The sequence below is a fragment of the Chiloscyllium plagiosum genome, chromosome 5, assembly GCF_004010195.1.
Source record: "Chiloscyllium plagiosum isolate BGI_BamShark_2017 chromosome 5, ASM401019v2, whole genome shotgun sequence".
Lineage (NCBI taxonomy): Eukaryota > Metazoa > Chordata > Chondrichthyes > Orectolobiformes > Hemiscylliidae > Chiloscyllium > Chiloscyllium plagiosum.
Genome location: NC_057714.1, coordinates 50,762,792 through 50,782,614, shown reverse-complemented (window position 1 = coordinate 50,782,614; position 19,823 = coordinate 50,762,792). Strand labels below are relative to the sequence as shown.

Below are 19,823 nucleotides of genomic sequence, written 5' to 3'. Positions count from 1 at the left end.
ATGTTTCCAATTCAGAGGAGTCAAAGCATTGGATGCTGATGATGGTGAACCTCCTCATCATCATTACTAAATCCTTTAGCATTTGACAGAGGAGTTGAGTGTCTAAGGGAAGCTGCAGCACAACCAGCATCCAAGCATCTTTGCATAATTACAGCACTGAATGGTTAATGCCACCAAACATCTCATGCAGTGTGTAAACGTTCTGTTCCCGTATACATTTAATTGCACTACATGAGATTAATTGTTCTCTCAATGGATTAGCTCATGTACTCAAAAGTCTGTGATGATTCTATGTCCATTACTCAACAACATCTCAGAGAATTCCAACATGAGGGCTCATATCTCCCACTCCCGGCCCAGAAATACCCACTTTCTAAGGGTGATTCTCGGCTGTATATCACTGCTGAAAAGAGTATGATTGTGTTTGTAACTCATCTTCTGATAGTTACCTGTACCTCCCCTACATTTTCTTGCATATTTTTATTGCTCATCTTGTGTCACTCATTCTAAGAATTAAAGTATTTCATACAAAGTGCTCAGAGACTTCTATGATGGAGGGGATGCAGGTGGGAAGAGAGGCAGAGAGAGAGAGAGAGAGATAGAGGGAGACTTGATTTGATTTATTATCGTCACATGTCCCAAGATACAGTGAAAAGTGTTGTTTTGCATTCTATTTATGCAGCATTAAAAACCTTTCCTCTGAGCCAAATGGCAATGTAGAGGTAACTAGCAGTTTGGAGATAAGCCATTATGCTGCTAACTTCAAAAAGCTCACGGCATCTATAGATCTATTCAATCTTATGCCAATTCTATGGAAAATAAAGAAAAAATAGTAGGGTAAATTCGAGGAATATGTATAGAACATTAAATTAAACAGCAGTTGGCACATATTTAATCAGGGAAATTTCAAACTAAGGGATCTTTTTGAGGGATAGCTACCAAAATGGACCATATTTAGTCCTAAATTATTGTGAAGCTAGATGTACAAAGGCACCTAAGAGTTCCAAACAAAAGGATATAAACTAATCTCAAAGGGTGTAAGGATTTAGGATCAAATTTGGAAATAGATAAAGGTACTAGCTGAAGATATTAAAAAAGACTCTGCTTAAAGTGGCAGCAGTGGGGTAGGAAGTAGCACTGCAGGGATATTCTAAGTTGTCCACTATCAGTATCTGAATTTGTCAAACAATTGCAATTAAAATTTAATGCCAATAAATATAAAGAAAGGAAGTTTTCATTAAGTGACATGAATTTTGCTGCTCTATATTTTCTTGTTTTTGTACTGTATTGTTATTACTACCAGCAAAAACAGTTAAACTCATTACTGTAGCTACATGATGCCACCATTGAAATCAATGACTTTCACTGATTCCTCACATATAAACCAAATATCACAACACCATTAATTTATCTGAAAGAACAATTCTTTAAAATTGACTTATTGTGCATTAACTGAACAGAGTTCAACTTTTGAATGAGTTCAACATTCAAATGATTTTGAGCCCCTGAAGATCTAGTTCCAATTAGAGCACAAATAACAATGATCTCTGAGCCAAAGTTAAGAACGATGTTTCAGCAAAATACCTGAAGCTCAAGCTACACAATTGTTTATTTTTACTCACAGAGACACATGCATAAAAGTCCAAAGAGTCCACTTTACCATCTGCCGTACACTTATTAGCCCTTTTGAAAGTTCAAACTAAACTTAGTTTGGAAAAAAATTAATTTAATGAGTGTCCAGTATAAGCATGTGATTTATTTTAAAATGAGATTTCAGGAGAGACTGTAACTCAGATAAAACACATAATTATTCAATGAAAATAAAAATAAATTGATGTAATATTCAATAGGAATGTTCTAACTCACATACAGCACTTTTCAATTAAAACTGTAATTTTTAAATGCAATTGGTATGAATTATATAGTACAGCTTCATAATTAATTTCCTCAAATATTTTAAGATTAAATACTAAATTTTACTTGCGGAAGTTATTTTGTACATTGGTTTCAGAAAATTAAAATATCTTAAATGAGTTTCAATTAAAGATTAAAATGTTTACAGTGATATATTGTAATAACAAGCAAATGACCCGAATATTGACACAATTCTCAATGCAAGACATTTACGAACAACACATAAAATATACATATCAATCACATGGAAAGGGTGGCATTTCAATAATGAATCAACTCCATTCCACTTCTCTAGTAAACATTTCGGTCTGGCGTTTGCAGAAAAAGTAATGCCCACTACCCACCATTATTAAAGAGCCAAATCAGACTGTTTTGATAACCACACATACATACAGGGTAGTTAAATGTAGAAAGCAGGAAGGTACTACTGTGTTACCCTGGTCTTCCAGAAATTGTACTACACCTCAATGGAACACCTGGAGTGAGCTAATATTGCTGTATCATGAGTTATAGTGGCAGAAGAAAAGTCTCAAAGTAACAAGGAGTTATATAACTATAGCATTTTAATGATCTATAGTGGAATGCAAATGCCGCTAGACTATTTCAAATGGGTGGAATTATTACAGTTCAACTGAGGAGTACCATTAGTTTTCCCCATTGTTATCTTCTATTATGGTCAAGGCTGTAGATCAATATATTTGCATAAAATCAGCAAAACGGTCTGAGCATTTCAACACAGTGTGTGTAATACAAGATGAGGTCCATACTAACAACAAATATGACCTTGGGATTATATGCATACCAAGTGTAGCAAAGGAATATGGCACTGCTTTGCAAACAATTTTCTGATGTAACCCCATTTTAAAATTACCACCGCTTTCTCAAGTGCAATTAATGATAGGCAACAAAGGCTAACTTTGCCTTGCCAGCGATGCCCATATCCCATAAATGAATATACAGTATAAAAAGGTTCATGAAACTTAGCAGGATGTGAGATGTTGCAAAAAATCAAAATTGCAATAATGCAGCAGAGTAACAAGTGGTATATTGTAATTAAAATTTGACAATTATAGATTGACACACATTACATAAATACGAAAATCTATGTTTGCAAAGGACTTTAAACATTGTTAATAGGAAACAAGAAGTTGAAGTATTTTGTCTTGCACTGCTCAGAACTAGGACACAAGAAACAGACTTGAGAAAAGAGACACCATTTTATACGAAGAGAGTGCCAATATGTTGGACCATAAAGGTGCAGTAAGAAAGGTCAACTGTAAATCTTAATTCCTACACCAGTACAGGTAAACTCTTATTGTTGACAAATCATATAAAACACCATTAACTATGCTTCCCAGATAAGTTTTCCGCTAATTACCCTCAATTGTCATATAACCATTTAAGTTTCAAAATTTCTTCATTTTCCAATATCAGTTTTAAAACTGCAATATTGATCTTGGTCATTTTTCATTCACATATTTTGTCGAATGTATTCTATCCCATTGTGACTTATAATTACTATGTATTCAATGCATATTACTGCTGAGTTCCTTTTATGGAAATCCTTCCAAACATTTTGCTAAGAAAAATGCCTTATCTACCACCTCAGTTAGAGGCAAAAAAAACTGCAGATGCAGGAATCCAAAGCAGACAAGCAGATCTCTAAAGTCCCAGCCATCACCCATTTCAATTCCCCTTCCCATTCCCTCTCTGCCATTACCATCCTCGGCCTCTTCCATTGCCACAGTGAATCAGACTGCCTGGGCAGCCTACAGCCTGGAGGACTCAACATTGAGTTCTCCAATTTCAAATAACCTTCCCACACATCCCCTGATTCCCTTTCCAGCCCATTCTCCTCCCTTTCATTCCACTTACTGACCCTTCCTTCCAGCCACCAAATGGATTCATTCCTCCATCTTCCAACTAGGCCGTACCCTCTATTTGTGTTCGCCTATCACTACCTCATCACACTGCCCCTCTCCCTACCCAAAACCCTCATCTTTATCTGCAGCTCCCTTCACCCCCAACCCCAGTCCTGAAGAAGGGTTATACCTGAAATGTTGACTTTTCCACCTCCTTAATGCTGCCTGGCTTGCTATGTTCTTCCAGCCTCCTGCATATCTACCACCTCAACAAGAGTAAGACTTCCTGCTGCTAAGTTAATTCTGATCTTTTTTAGCTTCACAAGCTCAAAAGCAACATTTACCTTCCTCTCCCAAAGGGAAATTTATAATATTTTCACTAATCCAAACTTAATAGACATCTGATAGGAAGTATCACTAAAAACAATAGATTTCATGTTCCTGACATCTCCCATTGATGGAAATCGGAAAACAAAATGCACTATTTTTAGTTTTATCAATGTTTTGTTTTCCCAAACAATACCTCCAACCTTGGGGATTTTCATAGTTTTCCTCATTTTTAAGACCTCAAACTGACATTTGCCTTTTTTGAAAGCTGAATTCACCTGTTCAATTCGATTTTACAATTTTTCCATTTATGTTTTGGAAACCAGATTTTTTCTGAGGCTCTATTTCTAATAGATGCAATGCAATCTAACATTTTCCAAATAAGGTTGTTGATACACGATGAAATCACTCTGCCTGATTTTAAATCTAATGCACTTAACAGCCCAAGAAGACTGACTTCCAATTTTGAATTTGCTTTAAGTCCATTTATGGCAATCTTGTCAAATTCAATGCTGCCTCCCCACAAAATACATATACATGCATCATAAAATGCCTGAAAGCTATTCCTCTTGTCTTGAGTAAAACATGAGGGTCTGCTTTCAACTGGAGATAGTCCAGTTTTAATAAGGTGGACCTTCACTGAGAAGCACCAAACATTAGAGGCACCTTTTAGGCCATATATTTATTTAATTTCCAGGGGGTTCCCACAGTGGGTGGTGCCTCTTTTGGAGGTCAAATAAGTACTTCTGCTTTGAGATGATTCACCTGAAAAAATGCAGCTTTAAAATCCATTATGTATATTACTAAGTTTTGTTGCTAATATTGCCAAGAAAATGTTCAAAACTGCTTTTCTTGTCATGGAATCTTCCCATGGTCTCCAGTTTATCTTCGAAACCTTGTGCTACTGTCATTGCTTTAAGCTTTATGAGTTCCTTCAGAAGATATCTTTTCCATGCCAATCCACCTAAGAGATAGAGGTGGCTGTCCCTTATTTGGCACCTCTATGTACACCATAAATTCACTCCAGCTTGTCCTTCTTGCAGATGGCCTCTTTTGTTAAATTGTGTCATTTGTTTGTAACCTCTATGTCTTCCCAATTATATGAGTGAATAACTCTACAGAGGTCAGTATCCCATCACCAAGTCATACTTTATTTAATGTGGAGAGTCCTTGACCCTGATCCAGTTTCCTCAGAGCCATTCTAACAGTGAACAGCTTATCTGACACTTCTGTTCTTATCTGTCAGCCAAGGCTCCCTGATTGGACCAGATTAACAGCCCCAATCAGGGAACTCATATTCCATGAGGTCCACCTGGCCGATCTTATTACAATCACTACATCCCACCCCATTCAATTCGGAGGACGTAGGCGTTTTTTTGTAGCTTCTCCTGGGATGTTTTAGCACCATGTCAAGTTCCTCCAAATCTGCCTCTGATATGGGCGGTGTGTAACACACAGTAGCTCGCCTCTTGTGCCTGAAGCATCTCGGAAGAAATTTATCCTCCTCTTCAGGTGGCAAAAGGAGTCGAGGCGGCAACATCTATCGAGTTAATCTCAGGTTCCAAGGTATCTTCAATGCTTGTCAGTGAGGGAGAACCCAAGAGTGCTGGAATGCTCAGAAAGACTGTGGAAGAGCTGGACATGTTTTGCTCCCATGCCGTTTGCAAGTTTGCAGCTTCAGAATGTTCACATGCTTGTTCAGGACCATCACACCTATGTGAACTTCATACAACACTGGAGCTTAGACCTTGTAAAATGTCCTTTATTGTCCTCTGAAAAATTGCATGGTTGACAATACCCCAAATGACAGTCCTTGTCCGAGTTCTAGAGTAGGTACAAGGCCTTCAGGAGGCGACCAAGTGGAGGAGGAAAGTTGGAGGCAGGGTAAGTGGTCATCCGAGGGAGGTTGGGAGTTCTTGTCAAAGAAGAAGGCACAGAGACGGAGGTGGCAGGAGAAGAGCTCCACATTGTGGCGGATTGTGAATTCATTGAAGTGGAAGGATACAAAAATGAGCCCTTTCCTGAGGACAGATCATTCGGTCTCAGAGAGTTCAAGGTTGGGGGGTTAGTGAATATGTGGCAGGGCTTGTGGGTGGGGTTTTGGGGAGAGTCCCGGGGTGGTTGGTGAGGACGGAAAGCTGGTGTGCTGGCTGGCTGCAGGTCGGCAGTAGGATCCGGGGTATCCCTGCGAAATGTCGTCCAGGACTTCCTTGCAGAGTGGGTGGAGCCAGAGATAGAGGTGGAAGCTGGAGCAGAGTTCAGGCTGGTCCGAGTGCTGTTGTTGGCGGAATCCAGGGCAGCATTGCAGGAGAGGTCCAGAACAGAGTCAGGTGAGTACTCGGGGGTCCCAGTGGTACGGGTGCTGATCCATCTTTGCTGGTAACATCAAACAGTCCAGCTTCAGCACCTACACAGGCTCTGTACCCAAACTCTTTCACCGTCACATCGATGACTGCATCGGTGAAGCGTCCTGCACCCAAGCTGAACTGGAGCAGTTCATCGACTTTGCCCACAAATTCCAACCCACCCTCAAATTCACTTGGTCCATCTCGGACACCTTCTTCTCCTTTCTTGGCCTCACCATTTCCATAGCTGGCAACAATCTCCAGATGAACATCTACAGAGGAACCTCGATTATCCGGCATTCAATTATCCGAATATCAGATTATCTGGCAAGATCGCAAGATCCCAATGCTCGGCTAAACTATGTTATCCGGCATTCAAGTATCCGGCATTTGATTAACTGAGCGAAATACTCCCCACCCGTGTCCTTCGGGTAATTGAGATTCCTCTGTAGTACAAACATACAGACTCCCAGAACTACCTGGACTACACCTCCTTCCACCCAGTATCCTGCTATACCCCGATGAGCATCCCAGATGTCCACCGATTTTGAATAATGTACTTTTCTTCCATCCGTCATACAGACAGCCTTCCACCGCACCACCTGCATTCCCCATTCCACCACTCTAAACCTTCCCAAAATGCAATAAGGAGTCGCGCTTATCCTCACTTACCACCCCACCCGTCTCTGCAGCCAACACATCATCCTCAAACACTTCCACCAACTCCAAATAGACCCCACCACCAAGAACATCTTCTCTACCCTATCCCTCTCAGCCTTCCACAAGGACCGTTCCCTCAGTATTTGATTGCCTGTGTGATTCCTTAATAAGTAGCCAAATTAAAGGTAACTTGTGATGATTTACCCACAACACCAGGAAGATTTAATTTCAGAGATGGGCTAAACAGAACACAAAATTGGACACCCTAGAGAAACACTTCTTGAGGAATAAACTAATTTCTAAACAGGATACTAACTCAAAAGCTGAACAAGTAACATCTGTATACAATTGGCAGAACAGCAGATGATATTATTGCCCAAAAAGGTATAAAAAGAAACAAAGAATAACTGAAAGCCTTGAAAGACTTCAAGCTTAGAACTAATAAAATGCTTGAAAAATTTAAGATTTAACAGGAGAATACAGCATTTAGGAAACAACAAGAACATACAAACATAATACATAGGAGCAGAAGTAAGTCATTCATCCCCTCAAATCTGTCCCTATTCTATCAGATCATGGCTGATCTGCCCTGGACTTCAACTCCTCTAATATTTCAAACATCTATCTACCTCCATTTTAAATACTTTCAATGATCTAGCCTCTGCAATTCTTGAGTAGAGAATTCCAGCCATTTTCTACTTTCTGAGAGAAGAAATTCATTTTCATCTCAGTTCTAAATGACTGTCCTCTCATTCTGTTAACCATGTTCTCAAAATCTAGCCCATCAAGATGCCTCAGAATCTTGTATGTTTCGATAAGAAGACCCCTCATTTTGCTAAAATCTGATGAATTAAGGTCTTACCTGTTCAGGTTTTCTGCATAATTAACCCTCCTCATCTCAGAAATCAGCTCAGTGAATCTCTTTTGACTTCATGAATGATCTTTAGAGACTAAACGAGAAATGTGATTATGGAGACTTGAAATCAAAATTCATGAGATCAATTTCTTTTAGGCATCACTAATAAGACTGACAGATTTATGACAGCCCAAAGACGACCAAGGTCTATAGCAAACCATTCAGAAAGACAGGATTCTTGGCAGTGTGGAGGAATAGCGGGATCTTGGGGTCCACGTACACTGATCCCTCAAACTTGCCACCCAAGTTAACAGGCTTGTTAAGAAGGCATATGGTGTTTTTGCTTTCATTAACAGGGGTATAGACTTTAAGAGCTGCGAGGTTTTGCTGCTTAGGTCACACTTGGAATATTGTGTCCAGTTCTGGTTGCCTCATTATAGGAAGAATGTATATGCTTTAGAGAGGGTGCAGAGGAGATTTACCAGAATACTGCCTGAATTGGAGAGTTTGTCTAATGAATAGAGGTTAAGTGGTTTTTAACACTGGAGAGAAGAAGAAAGAGAAGTGACTTGATAGAGTTGTACAAGGTAATGAGATGCATATATAAAGTAGATAGCTAGACACTTTTCTCCAGGGCAGAAATGGCTGTCACAAGGGGTCATAATTTTAAGGTGATTGGAGGAAGGTATGGGGGAGATATCAGAGGCAGGTTCCTTACTCAAACAGTGGTGGGTATGTGGAATGCACTGCCAGCATCAGAGACGCTAGAGTCAGAGACAGTAGGGACATTTAAGCGACTTCTGGATAAGCATATGGACAGCAGTAAATTGAAAGGTGTGTAGGTTAGGTTGATTTTAAAATAAGATAAATGCTCGACACAACATCGTGGGCTGAAGGGTCTGTACTGCGCTGTACTGTTCTATGTTCTATGGTACATGAAGTAGACAGCCACAAGTAAAACATACTAATCCTAAGGGTAGACGATCACGCCTAATTCAGAAGATTTTCAGAATTGTGAAGGTGCAGAATCTCAATCACAAGTAGATTTAATTGATAAGCTAAAACAGTGAGTATCCAAAGATGTGCAGGTTAAGTGAATTGACCATGCTAAATTGCGCATAGTGTGCAGGGATGTGTAGGTTAGGTGCATTAGTCAGTGGTAAATGTAGACTAATAGGGTAGAGGAATGGGTTGGGGTGGGTTACTCTTCAGAGGGTCAGTGTGGACTTGTTGGGCCAAATCTGCTGTTTCCACATTGTAGGGATTCTATGAATACTCTGTGGAAATTGCTTCTTATTTTTACCATTAAGTATCGAATTTGTAGGTTTGGGAGAAGAAGCTGATTGGTAAAGATGAGTAATTCTACTTTCCACTCTTTATTCCTCAATTTATAATCAGACACTAAATGTCCCAGCCAATTCTTTGGAGAAAGGAACATCTTCCAGATACAAACAATGCCTAGCTATTAAAATCAAATCAATAGGACAGTTCTTTAAAAATGTATTGAAGCAAGGCACATCCACAGAAAAGCAAAACACTGAAGAACTACATGCATAAAGATATAAGTGAAGTTAAACAAAAATGGCTAGTAGAAGGCAGACAAAGTTTTCTCAGGGAAAATTGGTGTCCCAGACCATTTTGACAATCTGACATTTAAGTCAATGAACATCTCATGAAGCAAGTCTTGGCTGACAAAACATTGTTTACAGCTGACAGTTAAACTAAAAATTCTAAGACACTTTTCACACTAAATGAATGCTAGAAACAACCCTCCAACATAGGAGACACCTAGTAGTAGAAAATGTATTTGTACCTCACAATCAGCACGGTGGCACGGTGGCACAGTGGTTAGCACTGCTGCCTCGCAGCGCCAGAGACCCGGGTTCAATTCCCACCTCAGGCGACTGACTGTGTGGAGTTTGCACGTTCTCCTCGTGTCTGCGTGGGTTTCCTCCGGGTGCTCCGGTTTCCTCCCACAGTCCAAAGATGTGCAGGTCAGGTGAATTGGCTGAGCTAAATCGCCCGTGGTGTTAGGTGTAGGGGTATGGGTGGGTTGCGCTTTGGCGGGTCGGTGTGGACTTGTTGGGCCGAAGGGCCTGTTTCCATACTGTAATCTAATCTAATCTAATCTAATCAGGAATTCACATTTCTGAAAACAAAGGGGAATATTGACCTCAATTTCATTCAAAAGCTAGAATGGACTAAGTAACAAAAAAGACAAGAAACAACTGATACAAGATTTTATAGGGCTCTGTAAGCTCGTGGTAGAACCCAGCGAAAAGCAGAATCCATAATCATTAGTTATGTCAGAAATTCCCCAAGGCTCTGTAGCACCTTACAAACACACAACTACTACCATCTAGAAGGACAAATGTAGCAGATACATGGTAACACCCACCACCCACTTTCAGTAAACAGACTTTAACATTGAAATTTGAGGAGTGAGTTAGATAAGGAGAGGATGGAGGAGCTCTGTTTATTTTGTTACATTATTACATTAGGCAGCATAGTGGCTCTGTGTTTTTAGCACTGCTGCCTTACAACGCGAGGGACTCAGGTTTGATTCCAGCTTCAGGAGACTGTCTGTGTGGAGGTTGTACATTCTCCCCATGTCTGCATGGGTTTTCTCTAGGTGCTTCGGCTTCCTCCCACAATACAAAGATGTGCAGGTTAAGTGAATTGACCATGCTAAATTGCGCATAGTGTGCAGGGATGTGTAGGTTAGGTGCATTAGTCAGTGGTAAATGTAGACTAATAGGGTAGGGGAATGGGTTGGGGTGGGTTACTCTTCAGAGGGTCAGTGTGGACTTGTTGGGCCAAATCTGCTGTTTCCACATTGTAGGGATTCTATGAATACTCTGGAAATTGCTTCTTATTTTTACCATTAAGTATCGAATTTGTAGGTTTGGGAGAAGAAGCTGATTGGTAAAGATGAGTAATTCTACTTTCCACTCTTTATTCCTCAATTTATAATAAATAATTCAAAAGTAAACTTTTGTCATATTGAATTCTCATCCTGTGTCATGGGGGAATTGTGAACCATAGGGGGATTTCCATGTAACCAAAACGGGTACATGTGCAGCAATACTTCACTGGCTGAAAATGCTTGAGCTCACTGTTTCAGAGCTTGTCAACAGCTGGAGTCACTGTGCTGTATTCATGAAGTAAAGGATACATGAACAACGCAGTAAAAGAGATGGGCACAGTGCAGAATTGCAACATTTGGTCAGACAGGGAATGGAAGACCACCAGACTGTCAAAGGAAATCAGAAGATAATGTAGGAGCTCCCTGTGACAGTTTTGCTCACTAATTGCTTGACAATATTGTTTTGTGTGGGCCAAAGGATCAATTACTGTGCTGTACTCATTAATTTTCCATACTGCATACTGGTAGAACATAGAACAGTACAGCACAGAACAGGCCCTTCAGCCCACAATGTTGTACCGACCACTAATCCTCATGTATGCACCCTCAAATTTCTGTGACCATATGTATGTCGAGGAGTCTCTTAAATGTCCCCAATGACCCTGCCTCCACAACTGCTGCTGGCAACGCATTCCATGCTTTCACAACTCTCTGTGTAAAGAACCCGCCTCTGACATCTGCTCTATACTTTCCTCCAACCAGCTTAAAACTATGACCCCTCATGTTAGTCATTTCTGCACTGGGAAATAGTCTCTGACTATCGACTCTATCTATGCCTCTCATTACCTTGTATACCTCAATTAGGTCCCCTCTTCTCCTCCTTTTCTCCAATCAAAAAAGTCCGAGCTCAGTCAACCTCTCCTTATAAGATAAGCCCTCCAGTCCAGGCAGCATCCTGGTAAACCTCCTCTGAACCCACTCCAAAGCATCCACATCTTTCTTATAAAAGGGCGACCAGAACTGGATGCCCTATTTCACCTGTGTTATTGTGGCCTTTGTGAGGGGAAGCATTCCTCAGAGGAGTGCAGTTGTACAGGAGGGAGGGAAGAAGAGTGGAAGAGCCATCAGTGATAGTGGGTGCATTAGTCAGGGGAACAGATAAATGTTTCTTTAAATGTGCTCTGAATATGACTCCAGAATGGTATATTGTGTCCATAGTATCAGGGTCGGGAATGTCACGGAGCAACTGCATGCCATTTGTCTGTTGATGATAAGCCTGAGGTCATGCTATTATGGTTTGAATGACTCCAGTAGGAAAAGGGATATGCTCTGCCAGTTAGGATTCAGGTAGGATTCAGGGAGTTAGGTAGAAAACTATCCAGCAGGACCTCAAAGTAGCAATCTTTGGATTACTTCCAGTGCCAAGCACACGTGAGTACAGGAATAGGAGGATAAGATGGAGGAATATATGGCTCGAAGGATAGTGCAGTACACAGGGTTTTATATATAAATATTATGCAATAGTTACAAGGACAGGACTTTAAATGTCCTAATGTAGTCTGGGATTGTGGTGGGTTAAAAGGCAGAAAGGGCAAGCTTACATTGATTGTGCTCAGGAGCATTTTCTTCAGCCATATGTGTCTAGTCTAACAAGAAAATAATTATTTCTAGACCTAGTTCTTGGCAATGAAGAGAGTCAGCATTAGTGGGGGGATCATTGACAGGACGGTGATCATTATATCTCGGTCTATGTTGATGATGGAAAAGAACAATGAATAATCCAGAGCAAGCAAAACTGGGAAAACAGCCTTCAATGGGGCAAGAATGAAACTGGGCTGGATAGGCTGGAGTCGAGAATGACTTAGCACTTTTGACTCTGATCTCCAGCATCTGCAGTCCTCACTTTCTCAATCCTGGATAGACTGGAGGCAAAAGTTAGAAGGCAAAACTGTAGCTGAACTAAGGGTTATCTTTAAAGAGATGTTTTGGGCATAGTTAAAGTATATGTCCTCAAAAAGAAATGTTGGTATAAACAAATCCAGAGTTCCCTAGTAGAAATTATGATTAATAAGAAGTGTACTTATGACAGTGCTCAGAGACAAACACAAGTGAGAACCAAACAGAATACAGAAGGTACAGAAGCAAGATGAAAATGCAAATAAGAGGGATTAATTAAAAAAAAGACTGGGAGCTAATATAATTGTGCAGTTATAAATTTGTCCAATGGCATAAAAATAATAAAGGATTGTAAAAGGAGTAGTAGGGGTGATTAATGACCAAAACAGAATTTACACACATAATTGTGGGGCACAGATGAAGTAATAAATTAATACTTTGCTTCTTTACCAAAGAAAGATGTGCTACAAAGGCCACAATAACACAGGTGAAAATTCAGTCACTAGCAGGATCCAGAATTTACAGGACGGAGGTACTGTATGACCTGTCACTCAGTACCTAAAGACTTGCTACACATTGGGAGTGTATGAGATACAGTCCAGGATACTGAAGGAAGCAAGATTGGAAAATGCAGATGCACTAGCTATAATTTTTAATCTTCCTTAGAATTGGAGGTGGTGCCAGAAGAACAGAGACTGGACAAATATTACAGTCTTTCGAAAAAAAAAGGCTGGTGCAGAGAATAGGCGAAATAACTACGAATTGAAGATGCCATGTATAATTCCATGAAGGACACCACTAAGGACAGACAAACAATATTCAACATGGTGCAAAGAAAAAAAAGTGTCTACCGTTTCAGGGATAATAACCTCTGAAAGAAATACAAGAGACTAAAACTTCTCCACTTCAGAAGGGAATCTCAGATAGTCAGAATGACAATGTAAGACCTTCTACACAAAAAAAACATTCTTTCAATCCTAAGGGAACAGTGTAACCTCTAGATCTCTCAAATTTGTAAAGTCAAAGAACTTTGGGGGCAGATGGGATTGTGATTAACCTAATTATGAAAACAAAGGTATGTAAAGATCACTGTTATTGGACTGTGGACCACAAATGGGAAAAGAGACTGCTTTAAACCAAGAAAACAATGTAAGAAATTTTAAAAACAAGTTCCAGGAACACACTGTGCCTTATGGAGCAGTGAGATGAAGAATTCCAGACTGATCAGAACTGATTATCTGTGTAATTTTGCACAGAAATAGTCTTTTGATTAATTTTACAATCAGTGCCTATTTTTGTGGCTTCAGGAGTGCTCAGCATAGTAACAACAACTTGATCAGTTCGTGTGCAGGAAGTTAAAGCTTTGTGGACGGACAATACAGCAGAAACAGGTAGCTTGGAAAGAGAAATCATCTATCTCTTCTTCTTTCTTTCCTAAATAACAAGTAGTAAAAGAAAATCCCTGGCCCCTTGCTACCCGCCCACAGCTATCTCTGCAAATTCTACAAACCAACCCCACCACTGAAAGGACAAAGGAATAATCACTTTTAGGGACAATGAAAAAAACTAATCCTTAATCAATGAAGGGAAAATTGAGAATTGATGTATCACAACCCTGTGTCATTAGCAAAGATTTAGAAGGAATTGCAAGTATGTCAAAGAAAACAATTCATGTTTCTGTGATCAGTACTGGTTTTCAGCCTTTTTTAAAAAGTCCTTCTTCACCCATAGCATTTGTGACTTGCCTTGTCTCAATGTGTGTCTGTTTGTATATGTATGAAGATTTTTAAAGGTTTAGAATTTAAGATATAGATGTATAAGTTAGCAATATGTATTTCTTTCTTGCCATTGGTTAGAAACAGCTTAATTAGAATAAAAAATTACTTTCTTGTTTGGGTGCATATTCTTTTAACTTGAATCAGCCAGTTGGGTAGAAATCAACCAATTTAGTAGATTCATCCAAATTTTACAATTGTGATGACTCCAGGATTATTGGGGCTTGATTTCGAACACCCTACTCAAAGAGTCAGGCTATATATAAAATATCAGAAAAACCCTTGATGGGCATGTTGCAAATCAGTCTAAAAGGGTCAGAAAGAATTTATATTTGATTGGGTGCAATAAGTACGATCCACAAACGATGATATCATGGGCACTCAGTGAAAAAATTGAAGTAGGATATCATAGGGAAATTACTTAAGGTTAAGTCCTCCCAACAATATTTGTAGTAATGTACAGCCACTTCTTATTGCCTGTAAGTAACTGGTGAGGTGCAATCATGAAAACTGTAGTAGAGAAAGAAGTGGAATGATCCCCCGCCATAATTCTTGTTGGTATTTGCCCCAAACCATTATGGCCAGTTTAGAAGAAATAGAAAAATCTGTTGATAATTTGTTTTCTGTATGAGATCTGACATTTACAAAGAATCACCTCTTCTCTAATAGCTTTTCTCAAGCCTGGTTTAATTCAACTCCTGTGCAAATCCTGAGTATGAGAACACCACATTTTTACATAAAAATGTCATGAAACACCCAACAGTGGGGAGATCCAAGATGGCAGCGACCCAGCAAGTCTGAGTCTAGTGTCCAGCAAGTGCTCCTACCAAGACTTGGGCAAAGTGGGCCGTCCGCCTCCATCACACCTACCAAATCATTTAAAATAGTTTTTATTTAATATAATTAGTTGCTCTGTACTAACTTTAAACAGTCTAGTCTCCTGCAAAAATTACTAAAGGAAAAGGTGCCCGCAGTTCCCAGCACACAGGAACCCCTCCCCCACCCTCCCCAGCTGCAGCAGAGGTGTCCGCAGCTGCCCGGGTGACTTACCTACGGTGGCGAGCCTCGTGGAAGTAATTTCCAAACTTGACACGAAGATCGACGCCTTCATCAAAGAGTCCCAGGGCAGATGGAATTTAATCTCGGTCGTGTTACAAAAGCACGACCGAGACATTGAGGAAATCGAGCGCGGAATCGGAGGGGCGGAGCTAAAGGCCGCGACCTCCAAGACTACCGCAGAATTGGCCATGGGTCAGGTCCGGACTATCGAACACCGAGTCTGGACCTTAGAAAATCACATCGACAAGGAAGGCCAACTTACAGTGTTCCTCAAGCAGTGGCTTCCACAGCTGTTAAATCTAAAGGCTGGATCAGGCCAGGTAAGGGTGGAATGGGCCTGATTGGGTTACAATCCGCAGGCCCGGCTCGAACCAGCACCTCTGCCCGGTCCTGTTCCGGTTGCAGAGTTACAAGGAGAGGCAGATGCTCTTAGAACCTTCCAGAAATCTTGGGAAAGATCCCCAAGCCATGATTTACAAAGGATCTAAGATTATGCTATTCCAGGATTTCTCCCCAGCTTTGGTCCGAAAGAGGAAGGCGTTTGACGAAGCGAAGATGCGTTTAAGGGACTTAAAATCGACTACTCCCCTGCGCTACCCAGCGACGCTACGTTTTAGCCATGAAGGGTCTGTACACAACTTCGGATCGCCAGAGAAGGCCAAGGAATTTCTGGACTCTCTTAGATAAATTGTAAGAGTTAATTCAAGTGGTGAATGATGTTATTCTGCCCTTCTCCCACCCTGGTTCATCCCCTTTTTTTCCTTTTATTACCTTACTGTTTAATATTATCTCCAGGGGGTGGGGAGAGGGGTTTAGTTATTTGTTCTTTACTTAGCGATTTTCATCCCTTTTTTAATATATATATATATATAGGCCGTGTAGTCTAGTTAATGTAGGTGGGGGGAGGAGGTTACCTTATCCTATTTTATCTCTGTCTTTAAGAGTGGGGCTGTTTTCCCCTGTTACTTTGTATTATTATATTTAATTATTATTTGTTGGCGGGGGGGTAGGGTACTCACTGTTAACTTTACCTTTGTAGTATATTTGAATTTTCTTTATTCTATCGTGGGGTGCCTGGGTCAAGGGTGGGGCACTGGTTACGAGAGGATATGATGGGCTTTTAGAAAGGAAGTGATGCCCCCTGGGAACAAGGGGGAAAATCTCCGTTTAAATATGTTTTATATTTTTCCTATTTAGAAATAGTTTTTTATTATATTGGTGTGAGTGTACTAAAGAACCTCTATTTTTGTGAATTTTATATGTTCTATGCTCGAGATGTTTTGGATGGGGTTTCTTCTCCCGAGGGGTCTCGGACTTGCCCAGACAATTATGGTTAGTCATTCGATTAAATGGTGCACCTGGAATGTCAAGAGGAGTAATTCACGAATCAAAAGGAAGAAAATATTATCAAACCTCAAGAAAAAAAGGGTTGATATTGCTCTCCGACAGGAGACACATTTATTGGATAAAGAACGCTTGAAATTACAACAGGGTGGATTTGACCAGGCCTTCTTTTCTTCCTTCAGCTCAAAAGGTAGAGGAGTTGTCATCCTTATTTGGAAGGATCTCCCTTTCAAAATCCTAAATCAGATAAAAGACGAATCTGGACGATATATTCTAATTAAAGCCCTTAAAAATGTAGAGGAATATGAGATCTTAAATCTGTATTGTCCCCTGGCACATCCTTTTAAATTTATAACGGAAGCCTTCTCCAAATTGATGGCTCTCGGTGCTCGTCATACAACTACAGGGGGTGACTTTAATTGTATTATGGACCCAGAAATAGATAGGGTTCCCAAGAGTACTGCAGGAGTATCCCCCAGATCCAGACAATTGGTGGATTTGAACAAAGAATTAGGACGAGTAGATGCGTGGAGATACCTTCATCGCAAGGCAGAGATTTTTCTTTTTACTCCAATCCACATAAATTGATTTTTGCCCCCTCGATTTTTTTTAAATTCCATATCATCCTGTAAAATAGGTAGCATAACAATTTCTGATCATGCTGCTGTATATATGGAAATCAAAGTGAGGAACAATGAGACTAACCCCTCCCCCACCTCCCCCCACCCCTGGCATTGGCGAATGGATTCCTTCCTGATGAAGGATAGTAAATTTCTAAAGTACTTCTCTCAAGAATTTAAAACTTTTTTGGAAATGAATTCAGGTACGGCTAGCAACCCATCAATGATGTGGGAGACCATCAAAGTTTACATGCGAGATTTGATCATTTCATACTCTGCGTCCCAGAAAAAATTAAAGGGAAAACAACAGCGTCTGCTTGAAGCTCCCTTAAAAGCAGCTGAAACAGCATACGCTGACAGACCTTCTATTATCAAATTACAAAGGATTACGGCCCTTAGGACAGCACTGAATACCACGTTTACCCAAACAATTAAGAGGGAAATATTATTTGCAAAACAAAGGTTATATGAATTCGGCGATAAATCTGGTAGATTCTTAGCATTTCTCGCAAAGGAAAAAAAGGCCCCTCAAACTATCACATCGATCAAGGGATCGCAAAAGATTAACGCAATCTTCAGAAAATGTAATTCTGATTTATATGAATTGCAGGATTGCTAAGATAGAGTAGGAGGATGCAGTCATTCTTTAAAAACTTGACTTTTCTGGACCTCACCCCGGAACAGGTATCGGTCCTGAATGTTCCCCTAACAATCCAAGAAATACTTGACGTAATCAGGCAACTTCAGAGCAGTAAGGCACCTGGGCCAGATGGCTTTCAAGCTGAATTCTACAAAAAATTTACAGGAATACTGGCTGGCCCACTTATGGACATGTATAACTACTGATAAAGTCAGGGCTGTCTCTTGCCTTCACTGAAAGAGGCGAATATCTCCCTTATTCTCAAAAAAGGAAAGGACCCAGAAGATTGCGCGTCATACAGACCATTATCCTTGCTAAATGTAGATTTTAAAATCCTTTCTAAAATGTTAGCATTGAGGCTAGAAAGGGTATTGCCATACATCACAAAGGAGGATTAGACGGGGTTTATTAAGGGCCATAGAACATCCAATAATGTTAGAAGGGTTTTGAACGTGATTCAAACCTGCCATCAGGGAAAAATACTCGGAATAGTAGTCTCATTAGACACGGAAAAGGCATTCGACAGGGTTGAATGGTCATACCTGTTTTACACATTGGAAAGGTTTGGCGTTGGAAAGGTGTTTGCCAAATGGGTCTCAACACTGTATAATGATCCCAAAGCAGTTGTGATTACCAATGGACTAGGCTCGGATAGCTTCAGTATGAGTAGGGGCTGCTGTCAGGGATGTCCTCTCTCACTATTGCTATTTATGCTAATAATCGAGCCACTAGCAGAAGCTATACGGGATGACCCTAATATAACGGCCCCGAGGATCGGTACATGTAAACATAAAATTACCCTTTATGCAGATGATGTTCTCCTATTCCTCAGTAATCCCCTAATGGCCGTGCCTCGCTTAATCAAAGTTATTAATATATTTAGTGCATTTTCAGGCTATAAAATTAATTTTTCAAAATCAGAAGGCTATGCCAATGGACGGTCTCGCTAGTATCCCACCTATCGGACGGATCCCACTTTCCCTTTTGGTGGTCCCTGGAGGGTATCTTATATTTAGGCATTTTTTAATCACCTCAGTATTTGGCCAGCTATACAAGGCTAACTTTGTGCATTTACTGGAGAGGATAAGGCAGGACCTCCAGCGATAGGGAGACCCTCCAATTTCCTGGTTAGGCAGAATGGCACTAATTAAAATGAATATCCTGCCCCGTGTTCTATACCCTATGAGAATGCTCCCGGTGATGCTGCCGAGGTTGGCACTATGCAAATTGTATGGCTGGCTGGGTTCTTTCATCTGGAATCGTAGACGGCCCCTCATTAAGCTGAGGAAGCTACAGCTTCCACAGGCAAGGGGAGGACTGGATTATCCAGATTTTAGGAAATATCAGTTAAATTCCCTATTAAGCTACATAGCCCATTTGGGTCTTGTCTGACCTGCAATCAATCTGGCTGGACATCAAGGCTTCTCAAGTAAAATGCCCACTTATTAACGAAATGAGATAGCAAGAATCCAGAGAAAGTATATTCCTGTCAGGGTGAAAGGGAAGGCTGGTAGCTATAAGGAATGCTGGATGACTAAAGAAATTGAGGGTTTGGTTAAGAAAGAGAAGGAAGCATATGTCAGGTACAGATAGGATAGATCGAGTGAATCCTTAGAGTATAAAGAAAGTAGGAGTATACTTAAGAGGGAAATTAGGAGG

The 19,823-nt window shown here is 40.4% G+C and overlaps 1 protein-coding gene across 12 annotated transcripts in view; it reads right to left on the bottom strand.

The window, feature by feature from the left end:
• The window catches only part of zgc:110045 (uncharacterized protein LOC664755 homolog), a 269,628-nt gene that overhangs the window by 223,184 nt on the left and 26,621 nt on the right, over positions 1–19,823 (bottom strand). For 7 of the 12 annotated variants that reach the window (XM_043690088.1, XM_043690087.1, XM_043690071.1 and 4 more), the window contains one exon: positions 7,971–8,058. The exons of 4 other annotated variants lie outside the window; for them this stretch is intronic. In XM_043690088.1, coding sequence (XP_043546023.1) covers positions 7,971–8,005 — 35 coding nt within the window. In that variant the 5' untranslated portion in view covers positions 8,006–8,058. Of the gene's footprint in view, positions 1–7,970; positions 8,059–19,823 lie in introns of those variants that run through there. One more of the 12 variants, XM_043690078.1, reaches the window with a different exon arrangement.